The sequence below is a fragment of the Diadema antillarum genome, unplaced genomic scaffold, assembly GCF_040938485.1.
Source record: "Diadema antillarum isolate AM-2024a unplaced genomic scaffold, OU_Dant_1.0 seq00000015_RagTag, whole genome shotgun sequence".
NCBI lineage: Eukaryota > Metazoa > Echinodermata > Echinoidea > Diadematoida > Diadematidae > Diadema > Diadema antillarum.
The window spans coordinates 759565-779589 of NW_027271135.1; the positions used below are offsets into that span (position 1 = coordinate 759565).

General features: G+C 39.0%; 1 protein-coding gene across 1 annotated transcript in view; it reads left to right on the forward strand.

The window, feature by feature from the left end:
- Positions 1–10711, forward strand: part of LOC139725092 (peroxisomal acyl-coenzyme A oxidase 1-like) — a 41982-nt gene extending 31271 nt beyond the window's left edge. The window contains exons 8-14 of the mRNA XM_071636180.1: positions 1402–1564; positions 2654–2844; positions 3951–4112; positions 5537–5642; positions 6764–6910; positions 7865–8071; positions 10562–10711. Coding sequence (XP_071492281.1) covers positions 1402–1564; positions 2654–2844; positions 3951–4112; positions 5537–5642; positions 6764–6910; positions 7865–8071; positions 10562–10627 — 1042 coding nt within the window. The 3' untranslated portion in view covers positions 10628–10711. The remainder of the gene's footprint in view (positions 1–1401; positions 1565–2653; positions 2845–3950; positions 4113–5536; positions 5643–6763; positions 6911–7864; positions 8072–10561) is intronic.
- Positions 10712–20025: the final 9314 nt, after the last annotated feature.

Genomic DNA, 20025 nt, shown 5'->3' on the forward strand with positions numbered 1-20025 from the left:
CAGGTAGCATCCCTAGGGGGTCAGGATCTCAATTTATCAAAATGGGCACCATGCCCCACCCAGAGGGCCCCAGGGGGCCCCAATCCCCCCAAATTAAGGAATCTTAAAAAAATTGGGCCTTTATTGTACATTTTCATCTTCTACTTGAGAATGCCTGGTCAAATTTTGGTAGAGCTGTGAATAATTTAGATTAGTGATTGCGTGAAAGGTGAACTTGCGATACTCAGGTGAGCGCTAGACCCGCGGGTCTCTTGTCTATTTTAAATCAATTAATTATGCAAATATATGCAGAAAACCTCATTTTCGTCTGTAATTGGCTTATAAAAGCTTATGAAATGCTGATTTTTGGTGTAAATATTCCTAGTGACATTCCAAACATTTGTGTGTAAAAAAAAATTCAGTATCAAAATTAATTTCTTATGTTTTTTATTGTTTTATCAATTTTTTATGTATTTCTTTGTTTTTTCGAACTTTTGTTTTTGTTGTTTTTTTCAATGGAATTTGTCATACACATTTTTTGAAGCATAATTATACTAAAATAAATTGATTTCAGCCATTAAAATTAAAAATATGAATCTTTATATGAATTAATTGAAAAAACACAATTTGTATTGACTTTGTACACAAAATCACGTTTTTCCATGTATCAAAATCACCTGAAAAAAGCTTATGAAATGCTGATTTTTGGTGTAAATATTCCTAGTGACATTCCAAACATTTGTGTGTAAAAAAAAAATTCAGTATCAAAATTAATTTCTTATGTTTTTTATTGTTTTATCAATTTTTTATGTACACTGTATTTCTTTGTTTTTTCGAACTTTTGTTTTTGTTGTTTTTTTCAATGGAATTTGTCATACACATTTTTTGAAGCATAATTATACTAAAAAAAAATTGATTTCAGCCATTAAAATTAAAAATATGAATCTTTATATGAATTAATTGAAAAAACACAATTTGTATTGACTTTGTACACAAAATCACGTTTTTGAGCAATTTTGGGGTTGACGAAAATTTTTTGAAGGGGCGTGGCTTCGGAACGGTATGCCCGGGCGCGACAAATTTGGTCTCAAAAGTTGCGCGAGACTTGAAAGTAAAAAGTCAGCGAGCGGCGCGGTCAAAAAATTTTGCGCGCCGGAATGGTCGCGGAATTTGTCGAGGGGGGGGCCATTATGGCCCCCCCCCCCAGGTAAGTTAGGGTTAAATCTGATTTCAGATTTTTTTTTCTCAAGTCTACACACATTTTGCTTTTTCCATGTATCAAAATCACCTGAAAATGTGGATTTCTGATTTTTCCAACAAACCTCAATATCATCCCTGATGTAGAATCTTCATAATTCTTAGAATATGAAGTGGAGAAAGTTCCTTCCATTTTTGATACTTTGATTTGGTTTTTTGCCACAGCACAAAGGAGGCCAAGATTCTAGACTACCAGAGCCAGCAGCTGAAGATATTTCCCAACATCGCAGCGGCCTACGCCTTCATCTACACCGGACAGGAAATGATGAAGACTTACTTTGCTAGCCTGGCTGAGATGAATGAAGGAAATTTCAGCTCTCTACCAGAGGTCAGTCTTACACGTAGGGTGCAGTCAAGCGCTCTAAGGTGAACCAAAGCGAACCGAACTATTAAAAGCGTACCGAACTGTACTGTGCCAGATTTGGAGCATGTGAGCACTATGTGGCGAAAACGTACCTCATGAGCTATTTTTAGAGGGGGTCACAGATTTTATAGCAAGAAAGTCATTCACCTGGCACGCTTAAACTGCTTATAGATGTCGCGAAGAAAGAGAATGAACTCTTTGGTACACTTTAGGAATGTTCGAGCGCTCCTCTGGCGCAGGTTTGGTAAAGTTTGGTTTGCTTTAGGACAGCGCTCAAAAGCACCCTTAGGTCCACCCTACTCTAATTTAAAGTTTTATGCATTTGAAGTAGAGAGTTAGAATGAGCATTCAGTGTATTTGTGTGTCATTAGGTATTTTGCTGACGAAAGTATTTTTTCTCCAGCTTTCCTTGTTTCATCTCTGTTTCTCTCTTCTTCTTTTTTCAAAATGGATGCAATGATTCAAATTTTGCATCAAGTTGTTTTCATTGCAACTGATTGACAAATTTCATCAACTTAAGAATTGGTACTTGTTTACGTCATTGAAGGGCAGTTTGTCAATTAGAGTGCAGTAACTGTTCCAAATGAATTCACTTTTGAAATCTTTGCAGAATAAAATCCATAATAAATTGTTGGTAAGATGTTATTTTGTTTTTGTTTCCCTTTACAGTGTGTGCATTAGCCAGGATGAAACATTCTGTGTATCAAAAATCATGTTCCTCAATTTGTTTATCCCAGCTGGATATGCTGTATTTGCTGTTATTTTTGCGTACAGATATTTTTGCAGAGAAGCCCAGTCGCAGGCACTTTCACGAGATGTTGATTTCGTGAACTGACACTGAGGCCATTGTAAGTCCACTATTAGACTAGTGCATGGTGACATTTTCACAAACCCTCGTGAAATAACATCATCAGAGAGTCATATGGCATACAGTTAAATCTACCTACAGTGTATGGTCTGACTCTGGCAAACTTTTCGAGTCATAATTACTACCAGCATTTTCTCTGTAGTTGTTTGTAAAGTGTAATATATTATCTGTCCTCTCTTGCTCAGCTCCATGCCACATCGGCCGGTCTGAAAGCCTTCACCTCCACCGTTTCAGCTAGTGGTCTGGAAGAGTTGAGGATGTCTTGTGGTGGTCATGGTTTCTCCAAGGCCAGTGGCTTTCCAGAGCTCTACGGCACTGCTGCACCCGCCAGCACCTATGAGGGAGAAAACACTGTCATGTTCTTGCAGACAGCGAGGTACAGATGGCTCCACTCACAAGTTCTTATGCCTGTTTCTCTGTTCTTCTGTCTCTCATCTCCTCTTCCTCCTCCTCCCCTCCTCTTCCCCTTCTGCTCTTCTTTCTTCTACAGCTTTCTCTCTAACTCCTTATCCTGTCTTTTCCTTTCCTCCTCTTCCTCCTCCACCTCCTTCTCCTCTTCCCTTTTCTCCACCCTTTCTCTTCCTTCTCCTCCTGCTCTTCCATCTTCTAAAGCTGTCTCTAATAAACTTCTTTGATATCATTCTTATCTTTTCCTTTCCTCCTCCTCATTCACCTCATCTTCCTTCTCCTCCTCCTCCCCCTCTTCTTCCCTCTCTTCTTCCTCCTCTTCCTCCTCCTCCATTTTTCATCCACCTTCCCTCTTCTCCTCTTCCCCTTCCTCCTCCTCCTTTTCCTCCTCATCCCTCTCTTTCTAAAGGATCACTTTAGTGTACAGGACTGTGAATGAGCATTTGTTTAACTATTCAGTTAGCATACTTCCTCTGAGTAGTTTTCTATCATGTCAGATTCTTTGATTGTATACGAACTGTTGCCATGATACTGTTAATAAATCAATGACACCTTAGTTGGAAAAAAGAATAGCAAAATCAGCTAACTTACCTGAAAAAAGAGTAAAAAATATCAATCGTAATTAACTTGTTCAGAAATCAAAAGTTTGGCATCTTAATAACAGCCACCCTTCCAGTCAAAGTGTGGATTTTTAGTATTTTTTTTAATCTAATGGTTTTGTGAACCATGTTAGCATGATGTTATGATTTTCAATATTTTGTTTCAATTTCCAGTTTGCTGGACAACACCAAGACTGAATTTCTGACAACTATGTGAAATGATGGCCCGCTTTCTTACCGTTTCTGGACAGGTTTTTTAGAAGAAAAGTATATTATATACAAATGTAGCTGTCACTGGAAAGCTTAGAGTGGGTAAAATTGAACAACATGAATATTAGAACATTATTGGTTGGCAACCTTGTCAGGCTTTGTATTGAGCATGGTCATAAATGCACGAGAATTTGAGTAAATGTTCATCATCTATTAGAAGATATTCTGGAAATTCATGAATGTAACATTTTGTTGTCTCTGTCAGGTATTTGATGAAGCTTGCTCGTCAAACTAAGTCTGGAGACCAGCCGGTTGGGTGTGCAGCCTACCTGAGAGCCAACCTCAGTCCAAGATGCTCCGTTCGTCAGCAGTCTGACTTCCTCAACCGGGACGTCTTGGTGGATGCCTACAAACACCGAGCCAAGAGGTAACCTAGCAACCCCTCCTCTCCATCCCATGTGATGATGAAAGTTTTGTCTAGTCTCGGTTTAGTTCTCTCATTTCTCGTAGATCCATCTCCCTGAATTTTCCTGAGGCAAAGGGAGAGTGATGGTTGCAGGACCGGATTTCGGTAGGTCAATTTTGTTGTTGTTGTGAATGTCATATGAGTGTCCATTATATTTAACAGCATTGTCAGAAATCACTATTTGTATCTTCTTATGCCTTAGTGATTAAAATGGAATTGAATTCTGGCATTTGATGTTTGTTTGTTTCTTTGCTTGCATTTTCCACCTGAAAAGATGGCAGGACAACCCATATTCCAAGCACTAACAGGTCTCCATAGGGTGCAATAAGTTGCAAGCGCTTGGTGCAGACCACTCCACCAGGTTATATGAGTGGACTTCTTTAGACAAACTTTCTCAGTTGGTAAAAAAAAAAAAAAGAAATAGCACTTTCTATTAAAGTGAAAATGTGTTTGATATCATAGAGATTAATGGACAGGATAATCTCTTCATGATATGCGATTAAGGGGACTGGATTATACCTTCTTATGATCTGCATCTGTGCCAAAAAGATTGGCCAAAAAGGAAAAGAAGCCTTCTGCCAGATACAGTATGCAATGAATAAAATAAAGTGCACCGTTGTGGGTTACAGGTCGCTGTTTACACCTTTAGGTTTCTTCTCATCTAATCTACAGAATTCATCTTTTATCTCTCTCTCTCTTTTTTGTCTATCTGTCTGCTTCTATATCTGTTTTTCTGTCTATCTTTTTGTCGGTCTGTCTGTCTGTCTATCTGTCTGTCTGTTTGTTTGTCTGTCTGTCTATCTGCCTCTCTATCTATCTGTCTGTTTGTTTGTTTGTCTGTCTGTCTATCTGCCTCTCTGTCTGTACATTTTATGTCTGTCTGTCGGTCTACCTGTCTATCTCTCTGTATGTCTATTTGTCTAATTTGTCTGTTGGTTTATCTGTCTTTCTGTCTGTCTGTCTGTCTGTCTGACTCTCTCTGTGTCTGTCTGCCTGTCTGCTTGTCTATCTGTCTGTTTGTCTGTCTGTCTGTTTATCTGTCTGTCTGTCTGTCTGCCTGTCTGCTTGTCTATCTGTCTGTTTGTCTATTTCTGTCTGTCTGTCTCTCTGCCTGTCTGTCTATCTGTCTGTCTGTCTGTCTCTTTGTCTGTCTTCCTGTTTATTTCTGTCTGTCTGTCTATCTGTCTCTCTGCCTGTATGTCTGTCTTTATGTCTGTACATTGTCTGTCTCTCTGTCTATCTGTCTGTCTATCTATCTGTATATTTGTTTGTGTGTGTGTCTGTCTGTCTGTTTCTTATCTCTCCGTCTGTCAATCTATCTGTCTATCTGTATGTCTGTCTCGTTTGCCTACTACCTGCCTCCATCTCTGTCTTGTTTTCTGTAGTGTGGTGATGCTGGCTGCTAGGAGGATCAATGAGGCAGTGAAGAAGGGGCAGTCTCAGCCAATAGCCTGGAATAACTGCCATCTCTACCTTGTCAAGGCCGCCGCGGTAAGGATCCCCGTTTGGGGTCAGGCCATTCCCTATCATGTCACTATCAAACAACTGTGAAGTAAATATCCCCAACTTTTAATAATGAGCTCAGAATAATCAAAGCGTACGCTCATCAGTAATAGTGAACTCCAGTCAAGATTTCTCGGTTGTGTTTGTACTTACATCGAGATCAGTGATAAAGCTGTTCACAATTCATTACAGGGATTCTTGAATATATCCAGGCTGGGCTAGTTTTCCAACTCCATGATATTCCCACTCTACCAGGTCTTAACCCGTTGAGGACGGTTTGATGTTGCTACAACACGCATTTCCCATAGACGCCTGCCCGAGCATACTCGGGACTCGTCCTCAATGGGTTAAAGGCATACGGTCGTCATCCCTTATGGTACGTAAACTCCGAACGACCGAAGTTTGTGCATGCAATTGCGCAATGCCAGCTATATTCATAAACGTGTGGGACAATGCTGCCACTGAGACACGCGTGTGTATGTGTGTGTGTACGCATCATACACAAACATTGTCACCGCGAGCTGCGGTGATTGGAGGAGAGAGGCCAGAAGACGCTTGGCTCTTTTGGCCTCTCTTCATGCGCATGCGCACTGAGAGTGTACGTTCATTCGGAAGCTCTCGTGGATCGCTCGGACAGCCATTTTGGGTTAGGAGATTTGTAGCACAGAGCTCTTGTAGTCTAGCGTGTTGTTCGCTGACCCATTGAGCCAGCGCTATTCTCATTCGGGGGTCACTACATTTGATACAGAATGGGGGAGGCAGCGTGTTGTGTTCGTCTCCGTGCCGCACAAACCACTCGCCACGACTGAGTGCCTTTAAGATGTGTTCTGATCGCTCACTGCATGAAATTAAACACTCTACAGTGAATGCTTTCATTCAGTTACTATTAGAGAATACGCTTTGATGGCTGCTGCAGGCTTTAAAATTGTAGGCAAATATACTGATTACATTTTATCACTAAAGTCCATTCCCAAGCCTCATGGAAGGAGCTTACAATTTAAACTGAAAGATTCACTCAGGTAGGGAATGAGGTACACGTACATGTAGATATTGTAAAGTGAGTGTATGGCGTAGAATTGATAACATTCTGAAATCTCTCCCTATCACAGGCTCATTGTCACCTGTACACTGTGGAAAGTTTCTTTGATGGACTCAACTCAGCTGAGCTCTCCCCACCAGCGCGGGATGCTCTCTCTACCCTGTGTTATCTCTATGCCATCCACGGGATCAGCCAAAACAAGGGAGACCTCCTACAGGTATTGACATTAGCCTTCCAACTTGAAAATTTCTTTTGTGTATGACAACAACTTATGACTTTGTCAGGATAATGTCATCTCAGTCAGGCATAGTCTGCATTCTTAGCAGATAATGTTAATTTAGGTATAATACATAACACACTTGAGAGTTTCATGATGTTTTAGGGAGAGGAAAGAGAAGTTAGGAGATAGAAATAGATCTTGAAGTAAAATAGATGGTGGAAATCAAACAAGTGTTCTACATATTGAGAGGGAGGAGCTTAGTGCCAATAGGTTAAATGAATAAGAGATCCATCTGATGAATTTGTGTCCTTCCTTGGATTTACCCACATGCACTATGGTTATGAGGGCTCACATTTTCATATGAAAGTATTCATGAGCTACTTATTATCCAAATGTGTGGAATGCAAACTTTTTTACTGTTTGCTCTATTCTTGTGATTTTGATTAATGGTAAATTTTATCTGCTGCAATGTCTAAATTTGAACATCACAGGAAGTTACGATGTCACACTATTAGAATAGCATAATATGAAAGAAGAAAATATTCATGGCATTTCACACAAATCCATTTTTCTAGGACTTGGAAGGAGTGCCTGGCTTTTAATATTTCGTCCTGATGGCGTAAAAACTTATGACATTTGCCTCAAAATATCTCAAGCAGTGTAACAGTTTCAGGAAAAAGTGCTTAAAAAAAACAGCAACAAAGATATGTGAAATGCTGTTTAAATTTCCTTAACATCGTTCTCATACTGTGACATCACAAATTGTAGAGTTTCCATTTAGGGCAGGCAAATGCATTGAATAAGCTAATATGAGTTCAAACGAGCTGTCTGAAGTTTCCTCAAATTTTAGTGAACTTTTCAATAGTCCTATTGCATATTTGGAAATAAAAACAAATCAAGAAACTTGCCTGTAACTTGGAAGAATTGTGTGATTTATGTCCATGTTGGTAGGATGGCTACCTGACTGGTGTCCAGATTGACCTGTTGGAGAGACAGCTCATTGATCTCCTGGCCGTCATCCGTCCCATCGCTGTCACCCTGGTCGACGCCTTCGACGTTCCCGACCAGATGCTGTCGTCGGTGCTGGGTCGCTACGACGGCAACGTCTACGAAAACCTCTACAAGTGGGCCAAGGCTGCCCCCCTCAATAGGAAGGAGGTACGTTATACAAAAAGTGAATGGTCACGAGTGCGATGGTACCGTACAAGTGAGATTTCACATGAGGTGAAAGATGGAGGCGCTCTAGCTGACTTGAATAATGCGTCTCATCTTTCACCGAGTGCGAAATGTTGTTCCATTGCGCGAGTAAAGACCATACACTATTTGTTTAACACAACGCCTCAAACAGAATGTGGTCCACACAGATTCTTGAATTTAGCACAGAAATGACAACCATTTTCTGTGAAAGACGAATGAGTAGCCGTACAGTCACAGTCCTATGTACGTACGCGAAGCCGATGAGTTGGAGTTGTTTACAAAAATGAGTGAAAAAAGTACAGTATATGTGCTTATAAGCGTCTTGTAATTGTTGAGTTCGTGCGGCAAACGTTTGTTTATTGTGACATCAGAGCCGTGCGATGGAACAAAATCTTCCAGTCAATCGTTTGTTTAACACGGGAGTCAATGGAAATGGGTGGGGTCAGCCATGCGCTATCCATTTTTGCTAAAACGAAATTGCACGGCTGACAGCCACAGTGTGCGATTGGACTTTTAACTAAATGTGACGTAATGGGCAGTCGACCAATCGGATAGTTACATTCTAATGAGGTGTTGTATTATATTGTGTATCGTTGGGCCTCCCCAGCCTTTAATCTTTACTGACCCTTTGTATGCTGAGTACTGATTGGCACAGAAAGTGCCATAGTGTTGTACACACTGTCCCAAGTTCTTAGCACAGAAAGGGTTAGAATGTGATTCCACATCAGGCTCAAGTTGACTCTGAGCAATATGGGGAGGAACTTCTGTTCTAAATTAATTTTCTGCATTCTGTTCATCTCAGACTTACTATGTGTATCGAAGTTAAGTTAAATATGGCATACTGTAAACGTGGAAATTTTTGCGGTACATTAATTTTCGCGGATTTCGCGCTACGTTCGGCTAGCGCGAATTCAAAAACGCGCGAATATATCTTCGCAATTTTCTATGCACATTTTGAACGGCCTGGTGCGCTTCGTCGATGATACTGCTACGTAGTACAGACATGTTTATGCATATAGCAGTATCATCGCACGCACCGCACGCACCGAGCCCACGGCCGATTGGTGTGCTACAGCATTGTACATCCCCGCGACTACATTCCCGCGACTACAGTACTACTCCTACAGAACATGTATCGAGTAAAATACATGTACTACGTAGTTTAGCGCTTGTACTCGCACTCGCGCCGCTCGCTACGTCGCTTATCGTACGCTGACATCGCTTGATGAAAACAGCGACTGTGTATTAACCCGCTGGCGAGCGCGAATTTAAGAACCCGCGAATATGTTTTCGAGCCGCTCAGCACGAAAAATTAATCGCAAAAATATTGACGTTTACAGTAGTTTGCATTGCTCTTAACCTGTTGAGGAGGGTTTGATTTCCCTATGGACACTTGCCTGAGTATTCCCTGGACTCGTCCTCAACGGGTTAAAAGGCAACCCATTTTGCCAAACAGGTACAAAAGAAAAGAAAAACAGGACATAACTAGTAACATTGAGCTTCCTGCACATCAAAATGACAAGCCATTTGGTGGGGGACAAAAGAGAAATCTCAGAAGATGCATTGTTGAAATTGAATCTTAAAGCCTTTTCTTATTAAAGCTTGACTGGCCCTGGTGATACATTTAGCTTTTTCTTCTGTATTCCTGAAAAAAAAAAGTTAGGTTAAACAGGTTTTTGCGCTGTTGTCCAAAAATGTATGGATGTTAAACATTGTAGCACTTTCAAGAGCTTGTTTAGTTGATTCTCACAAAATGTCTCAAAAACTGTGACACTTTTCATTACCCTGCATCACTAAATGCACAAAAAGTTGCACAGGTCAATTTTCAGTTACATGTTTAGGTCTGAAAATACACACTTTGGGTCAACAACATTGATTTCCTATCTATGCCAATTCCTGACTGAAGGATCTTTGATAGTTTGGAAGCATGAAGTTAAAGAAAAGGATTGAATTTTATGCTTCCGTCACAATTTATGAACATGCTGGTTTATGAAATTTATCAACGTAGATGCAGGCTTTTACTTATATGGATTTTTTCAACGTAGATGCAGGCTTTTACTTATTATGCAGTATTTTGAATTGTATTGTTTGTGTGTGTTTGTGTGTGATTTTGTTTTGCTTTTTTGCCAAATATACTGCATGTGTCATGGAAAATGTTTTTCTCAAAGTGTTTGATACAACACCGGTCTATCGCAGGAAAGTTAGAAGTACTGTTTTCTAAAAGAAGAAGAAGAAGAAGAAGAAAAAAAAAATTATGCCTTTTCAGCCCTCAGAATATTGCTGTGCCTTTTTTCCAGGGTTTCCATCCCTGCTTCAATGTCAGTGCATATCCAGTGTTACTCTGGTAATCTTGTGTCTACATTTTCCCCAGGTCCTCATCTGTAAGGCTTGGCTTATTACCTCTCAAAGGGCCTCATATTAACCTTCCCTTTCACTCAATCACTCTTCCAGATCCCAGATGCCTACAAGTACATCGGGCCCTTCCTGAAAGAGAACATTGCCAAGTCTAAGCTGTGAAACCACAGCGACCTTTGACCTTCCATTGCCGGTAGCCTGCTTTCAAGACTGTCTCTGATAATTGCCTGCCGATAGTGAAATGAGTTTGATGAACCAATATCTGCAATCTGCTACCTCAGTCACTGTTTCAAGAGATATTTTGCACAAAGTGATTTTAAAGTGAAAAAGGGTGTGTGAATGTTGCATGACAATGATATTAAGATTTGATAATGATATTCTGTACTGTCTCATCTTCTATTTCTGTGAAGTACAAATGGTACATACAGTAAACAATATCAATATATTTGATATGGATATGTATAGTGTTGATAGTGGAAACAGTAAACGAAGTGATGAACAAATTTAGGCAGACGAATGGAATACTGAAATGTTTGAGTCCTTGTGTGTCCAGGTGAATATATACTGGCGCTGAATATACGTGTAGACTTGCAATTGCCAAAGAAAGAAAAAAAAAGGTACATGAACAGATATCTTCTGCTACAGTATGTATCACCCTAGGCGGAATAAAAGAGGTTTGATAGACCCAGAAGTTTTAGGATTTCATAGATTGTATTTGAAATAGGGCCAACAATTCCATCTTCTCACAGACAAAAATCCAGCAGGTGAGATAAAAGAAACAAAAAAGCATGAAATCAGGAGGATATAGACAAAAAAAGAAAAATCACTGTTAGGCGTGAGAGATGAATGTACGTACAAGTTGTAGTCGCTTTCATTCCTTTAGAACTTCAACTTTTCAGTGAGTGCGTTTGCTTGTGTGTGTATGGGTATGTTTGTATTTAATTTATGAGCTCAGAAAACGTGATAAATTATTATGGTTGATGAATACTTAATGTCATGACAATGGTTGCTACTTTCTTTACTGTTATATTGGGAAGTCGCTTGAGATATACTGAAGTTCATGGACCAAATGAGGCAATATAAGAAGTGGATAATTTACGGTATATTTTTGCATTGATGCTTTGTGTCTTTATTGCGCAGTATAACAAAAGATGGTAGAATTATCTGTCTGTTCAGCTCATCAGGTCTTCAGTTATCCATATCTAGACAGCTATTGTTCTCTGGAATTTCCCTCTGCTTAAAAGTACACTGTAATTGATTAGCAGGTGTTACCGTTCTTTGATTAAATTGATCTTCATTCATTGCCCATCATGGAACATTAAAGAACCACAACTAACACAGGCTTACTGGAATAGAAGGGCACATCAGCACGATACATGTGCACCAAATGGAATTACTGTATAAATTCTGCAGAAAGACTTTTAGGTTAGCCAAAAGAAGTCTGTAACTGCTTAATAGTGTTTCCACTTTAAACCAAGAGCCTGTCGGGTGACCCCCCCCCCCCCCCAAAAAAAAAAAAAGGAAATAAAATGAAATAAAATAAATAAATAAGTAGAAGTAGTAATAATGTTGCATGATTGAAATGAATATTTTGCTCCCCAAGAAATTAACAGACATATTCTACTCTATATTAACAGAATATTCTACTCTGAAAACACTTTGTGTATGATCTTTTTATGCAGTTGTTGCAATGTGTATAAAAGGACACTTATGTCATCTTTGTTTGCTTTTCTAATTTAAATCCTCTTCTTATGTAGTTTTTATTTGAATGAAATCGATTATGACATAGATAATGGTTGCTTGACTTGGCAGGAATCCTGAATGATACTTGCCCAGTAGTATGATTTGGTTTTCCTGGTCAAACAGCAATAATAATAATAATAAAAATGAAGCTTGTATAGTGCGTAATTATAACAATTTAGTGTTCCCTTTGCCCATTGTTATATTATCACAAAACATAATTGACAAATTATGTGTATAAGCCATGCTTATAAAGTATAACTTTCGTTCGAATGTTTAATCACTGTGTGTCACTTAAATGTAGTTAAACCACTTCATTACCAGGAGTTCAGTGCCATGACTTCAAAGAACATTGCATCTTTCCTTTTCTTCCATCAAAGTATATTATCTTTGTGTTTATACTCATTTTTAATTGTGTCTCATCACTAGGAAAACAACAGATTAACACATCAAATGATCATTGTCAAATTCCAGTACATGTATTACCAAGGAATTTATTATTTGAAAGACAGAGTGTCTTCAGTCACAGGAATCGCTGTGTGAAAGAGTCAAGAAAACCCAACGCACATCAGACTGGGTTAAACTTGAAATTAGACTACACCAGGAAAAAAAAAATATTGCAGAAAAATGAGAATCAGTATTTGAAGGTGAAAGATTTGATGAGGGATAGGCATTGGTGAAGCGAAGTGTGGTCCTGATGATGATCGCTTGGATCTGAAAGGGCGTGGTCGACATGAACGACTGCTGAGAATAGTCTCCTAGTAAGTGTAGTACTGTGGACTCCTGTTATAACAAAGCCCAGGGACCAGCAGTCTTCTTTCGTTATACATGTATTGAAACTTTGTCATAACCGAACAAATAAACATTAAAATGCATGGAGTGGATAATGTTATGGCCTGAATTTTTACTCCTCGTTACCAGAATTTAGTAATAACCGTGTTCGTTATAACGGGAGTGCACTGTAACATGAAATTGTTTAATTGTGAGAACAATAGAACATGTAACAAATCAAGAACTGACACCAAGTCAGCCATGAATTATTATGAACCATGTGCATATTTCTGAAAGTGATCATCGTTGATTATATTGTACCAGTATTGGATTCCAAAACTGGACACCGATCAGCAGTTTGCGATAGCGACAGCTATAGGCCTAAAATAGAGAGCAACATTCATCGTATAATTATCATCAAGCCAATGTGTAAAAGGATAACTGTATCCTCCTTTTTGTCATAGTACATTGTGTTTACTCTAGTTTTTGTTTAAGCCATTCACTTGTGTTATCATGTCAACCCAAAGTACATACTGTATCTGTTAATGACCATAAATGCAAACAAAGAGCAGAAACAGACCAGAAATCTTTTTATGTGTGAAAATGAGCAAAGACAGTGGGATATCCTCTGTGTTGTATTCTAGTTTCCTTGCTTATTTTCATTCATGTTAATTAACACTTTATAACCACAGAAATGTTACATGTACAATGTATTTTGATGTTGAAATGAAATGAAATATTAGACACCATGTGTCCTACAGCATCAAAGGAGAAATAAATTTATATATGAATCTGATTTACAAGTCTTTATTTGTTTTGATGAGTCAATCATTGTGTGTAAATCCAATAACCCCTGACTGTTTGGGAGGGAGAGGGGATGGGTGGGGGTACAATAGTTGGACTTGGGGGGGGGGGGGGTAAGTGGAGTACATCAATGATAGTTGAATTGTGCAAAGCCTCCTATCAACTAACTGAATAAATAGTAATAAATAAACAGTACATTGTACATCATTAGATTGCTACTTGTACACCTGATCCAAGTGGAAATGGCTTCACTCGATCTCAACCATCTGCAGAGCTACCAAGTCTCACGCATTCTGCGTGAGACTCAAGCATTTAGGGCCTGTCTCACGATCTCACGCAGGGCACCCATTTTTCTCACGCATCGGGTGAAGTCTGCAATTTGTGCCAAAAATAAGGAGCATAGCTCAAAGGATTCAAGTGATAGTTGCAATTGAAGGTACATTTCCCTTTTGTCTTTCAAAATTAGTAAAAAATAGTCACTTAAGTATGCACCAGATCGCATCATTAAGAGCTAATAATTCAAAAAAGCTCCCTACCATGGAAGGGGTGACACCCTCCTCGTTCGCGTGCGCATGCGCGCGAGCGCCGAAACGCCGAGTCATGAAAATCTCACTCATAAAAGTTTTTTGAACTTGGCATCTCTGCATCTGTGATGTTCTAGCATGGAGCCGTGGATCCAACTAGCAAAGTTTGCAGCTGCACACATCAGTGGCGGATCCAGGAGGAGTGCATCAGGTCGCGCCCCCCCCCCCCCTTTATTTTGTGTTGAAACAAAAGAAAAAATGGGGGAAGGGTGTGTGCACCCCTCCTTTAATTTTGTAAAGGCACCTCCTCTTTATGGAATACGTGGATCTGCCCCTGACACATATAGCCCTGTGATTACTATCCAGTCAACATTCTGCTGGCCTTACAAAGACAGACGTGTGATTTCCGGGTGGTGATGTTCTTCCATTTGTCTTTAATGCATTTATTGTCATGTTCTGGCTGCTGATCAAAATGGTGTAGGGCCTTCTTGGAAGTATTAAGTTGGGATTGAACAGGACAGGTGCGTGTCGAGACTCGGTTGCCAAGTATGAGTGACATCTATTCTCCAGTCTCATTGTCCACGGGTATAGTGGAGGGATAAGGCACAGGGACTGAGCTTGGAGCAGAGGATTATCTCATGGTGACATTCCAAAGCTGTTGTCTGTAGACGTAGAGGTCGCCATTTACATTGCGGTATTTAACTAATAAAATCAAACTGGCTGACTGAGATGGGTACAAAGCTGACACCGACGTGTCAAGAAAGTTGAAAATTCTAGGACCTACAGCCCAAATCAAGATACCATTGACCAATATTACCATGCTTATGATTTACCTACGTTGATGTACATGTACTACATCGACTACTGTGAATGGTAAATTTTGAGTATGGTTAGTCATGAACTCGTAGATTTCACCTCACGGAAGCATTTAGTGTTCACTTTTTTAAAGGCATTTTTGCATAGGTTTAATGATAGCATATCAGAGATACTATACAATGTACTTGTAGCATGTAAGACATGAAGCTCAGAATTTTCCAACTGGGAATAATGTTTGAAGGATGAGTTCTTGCATGCATACACTACCCTAAATACTGCATGGAATCTTATATAGTTCATCTTCGTTTTTCAGATCTCGGCCGCTGCATGGCCATATCGGTTACAGCTCGTTATTCCGAAGGTTCGTTATTCCAAAGGCTCTTTATTCCTAAGATTCGTTATTCCGAAGGGTTATTGTTCCGAATTTCATTTTCGGATTAACGACCCTTCGGAATAACGAACCTTCGTAATAGCGAACCTTCGGACAGATCTATGGTAAGAGCAAAATTGAATGCTCCAGGGTAGCTCTGGTGATGAGGACACTGCGCGGCGAGAAAGGGATGCCCGGCAAATGCAAGTTTTTGTTTGTTTGGTCGCCAAGTCAACCGTCTTGTTTCACTTCAATCTGCTAAGTTTTAAAGGGGATGGCTAGTAACTGATCAGTGTGAATCAGTGGGAATGCTGAGGGATGATTGTTCCAATCCTCGTGGGATTCACTTAAGAGTACAATATATCTACTGTTCTGTGAAAATTATTTGCTTCAGAACGGTCTCATATTCAAGTAATGAGCAGATTAATGCTCCGTCACTGACCAGGCATGCTAACCTAGAAACATTAAACTGCACATTACTTGAATATGACACCATTCTGAAGCAAATAATTTTTACACAACAATAGATATACAATGTACTCTTAAATGAACCCCACAAGGATTGGAACAATCATCCCCCAGCATTCCCACTGATTCCCACTGATCAGTTACTACATAGCCATCCCCTTTAAGGGGATTCCTGATTGGGCTCGGCCGAAGTGACCTTGAAGTCTGTACATCATGCTATATTGCCCACATATTGCCCACATTTTATCTGCTAACCCTCTTCATGCCACATTGATTACCTGTCTATATGCATGTGTTTGAAATTTGTGCACATTATCGACTCATTAGCACCGAAAGAGTTAATGTTAGATCAAGAAGAAGCCGCTTTGCGTTTGTTTTTTTCTCTCTTTTTTTTTTTCTGTCCAGGAAGTTCTTTCCCCACGTGGGATGCATGTCAGTAAGTACTCACTCCCATCATTGCAACCACGACCACAATATGAGAACCATCAGGGCAAACTAGTTGTCCATATAAACTTCTCTTCCTTGTGCATACTAAACTGCCCCTGGAATCTTTTTTTTTTTTTTTTTTTTTCATTCGATGGAATCATGAGAGCTTCCGCATCGAGGTAAACGGAGACGGGTTTTTAAGGGGATGGTATACTTATTGAAATTGGGCTTCAGGTTTCCAACCTTTTTTGTGAGGTGATGAGAAACTTCTTATGAAATAATACAAGTATTAAAGATATTCAGATATCCTCATGAAAGGTGGGACCCACCTTTTTTTAGGATCGCTTTGTTTTACTTTGTTTTTGGATATCATCCTCAACCATCTCGGAACCAATCTTCACCATTATAAACTTTGAATACCTCTTGGAATTGTAAGCTTTGTAATATTTCACGTGTGTTTTCGAATCATCTGCCCAAAAAGTTAAAATCTAAATCCCCCATCTCAACCAAAACTATGTCATTCCTTTAAAGTGAAGGGTTAAATGAATTCGTCTGTTTTCTGGCTAGCTGAGGTCATGTGCAACATCTCCGCTGCTAACAAAGGAGAAGATGTACCACATTTTATTCCAGATTCTCATTTCAGACCTTTAACCGTAAAGGGATGGTACAATATTGGTGGAGATGAGAATTTGGCTTTTACCTTTTTGCTAGATACCAACAAAACACTTATGATATAGTACAGATCTTACCACTTTAAGAGTAATTAAAAGTTTATTTAATGAAAATCGGGTTTGGAATGACTGAAACATCCAAAAACAAAGTAAAACAAAGCAATCGTAATAAAGTATGGGTCCCACACTTTATCAGAATTGCTCTTTTTTTGGATATCTCAGCCATTTCAAAACCAATTTTCATCAAATAAACGTTGAATTCCTCATAGAATCACATGCTCTTTCATATTTCAAAGAGGTTTCTCATTATCTCACCAAAAATGTTAGAAACCTGAAATTAGGTCTCAACCAAAACTGTACGATCCCTTTAAAATAAGTAGAAATTGGAAGCTTTTGCTTATGTCAGTCTCAAAAAAGTTCATTTATTATTATTATTTGTTTAGTGCACATGTACTGATGTACCACTCACACGGACTTTCACTCAATGTTAATGGTTTCAAAAGTGCTCGAACATGTATTTAGGGTTTCCCCTTTTAAGTTTTCTAAATGCATCATAACGTTTTGCACCAGCGGGTTAGCCAAAAGAGAGAATAAGAAATTAATAAAATCGAAAGCATGATGCACTTAAGTCCCATGCTAAACACGAAACATTTCTTCCTTTTTTAAACATTTCTTATGTTGTATACATTATATACTTATTCTGTGTCGATGTATTGTACGTAATTTGTTTTATTTGTGTGTTCTTTTAAATTGTAAATTGTTATGCATTTTATGCACGGACCCGTTCAAAGAACAGATTATGTTGAATGGGTCTAATACCCGTGTGGAAATAAATAACTGAATGAATGAATGAAACAGTCTCACTTATCAGTTTTGTTCTTGCCTGGATTAAAATTAGAAAATTCTAGACTGGATGTAAAACAACAAACAAACAAACAAACAAATAAATAAACAAACAAACAAACAAACAAACAAACAGACAAACAAACAAACAACGTGGGCATTAATATAATGAAGGCACGGCAACTTTTAGGGAGGTGCGTACAAGCTGTCATGAGTGTATCTCCCACACTAGATCAATGGACAACATGCTTACATTCTAAATCAAAGTAGGACCAACATGGTAATAGTGTATTAATTTCGCAAGCATATTTACTGTACTTTCCTGCGCATGTTCAAGATGATGCGGGGTAGAAAGGGGTAGGGGATGGAGAGACGGACAGACAGAATGAAACAGACAGACAACCCTAGAACTTTTCAAGTCGCATAAGTGTCATCGATGGAGAAACATAAATCTTCCCTTTAAACCCAGCCGCAAATTTGTTTCATATTTTTTTTTTTTTTTTTTTTTTTGTGACTCAGCATCAGGCCGAGTATAGTTTCCTGCCGGGGTCCAGCCCGCCGGACCGCCTGGACCGCCTGGCTGCCCCGTTTCGTGCGGGTTCCGACAAACATTTCGTTCATGGAATTCAGTCTGTGGTGTAATTGCCATGGTGAATACTACTGCTAACGTGTAATGCTGAGAAGCTTTGTCAGTTAGGGAAGTTTAAGATTTTCTGTTATTAACGGTCACTGAAACGCACATGTATGCACCCTCAGACTTGACAAATGTAATTGACTTTAAAGAGAATGACTGCTAGTTATGGCATTACCACTAATTCGTAACGGTGTTCGCGGGAAAAAAAAGGAAGAAAGAGAAAGATGTCTTGTGCAACGGTACTTTTATGGCATATGCTAAATATGAGACTGGATGCAAGATGATTTTTTTTTAATATTTTATTTTTATGCACGCACATCAATTTCGTAATTGAATGGCATGAATCGATTTTTCCCTCCCGAGGCAGTGAGAACAGATCAATGACCCTCAACGTGATTACTTCAAACGGAGAGGGCGCTCTGACGTAAATGACGTGTCTCATTCTCACGTGTCATTAGTTTCATCAATTGAATCAATACGTATAACATCTGTTAGGCGAAATTCAATACGGGTGGGTTCGGGGATACAGTATACACTGTTTCTAGGAACTGATGAGAATGAGGCAGACCTTGATGGAAAGCAGTTCTTGATGTTAAGTCGTCTTGACTACAATCATATTTGGATTAATAATTCATGACCTATATTTAATGAAAAGCAAACAAACAAACAATACATTTTAGCATTCCAGAGATTTGACCGACGAAAATCCTCATTATAGCCAGTATAGTCGATGATGATTTCTTTGTAGTGAATTGTCTGATCGGCGCAGAATTGCAGTAATGAGAATTGGCGTAAAGAGACATTCTTGTCATATTGCCTTTTTGAGATGGATTTCATCTTTTGTTTTTAATTTATTTTACGTTTTTTTTTACTGTACGGCAGTAAATGATTATGACATTCACCTCACCCCTGCCTAAGGACAATCAACATTATTATTATTGTCATTATTACTATTATTATTATTATTATTATTATTATCATTATTATTATTATTATTATTATTATTATTATTATTATTATTATCATTATTATCATTATTATTATTATTATTATCATTGTTATCATTATTATATGTTTTAACTCTTGTGGTGTAGTTTCGATTTCCGTAAGATTTTCTCCACAATGTTGGCCACCATTTTCTTCAACCATACACAATTTTGTGTTGTTTGCAAAAGGGAGTGTAATACAAGCTCCATAAGGCTTTGCCTTAGGAAGGAATGCGAAATCAGCTGCCTTCGACAATGAAAACAGTTTTGTCATTTTGTACAGTATTTGGAATGTCCAATCTAGTTCGTAACATACCCTGAGGCCAATTAATCAACATCTTAAAGCGTCATTGCTGTTTCCCACCAGCTCAATGTAGCAGTTATCACCTCTCAACTCAGCATACACTGACTGAGAAGAATTTATCCCCTTCAAAACATGTGAGGGCGCTCTTTTGTAATCTCTAGGCGCGGTCAGACTGGCAAAAGATCAAGAAGTTTAACATCGCG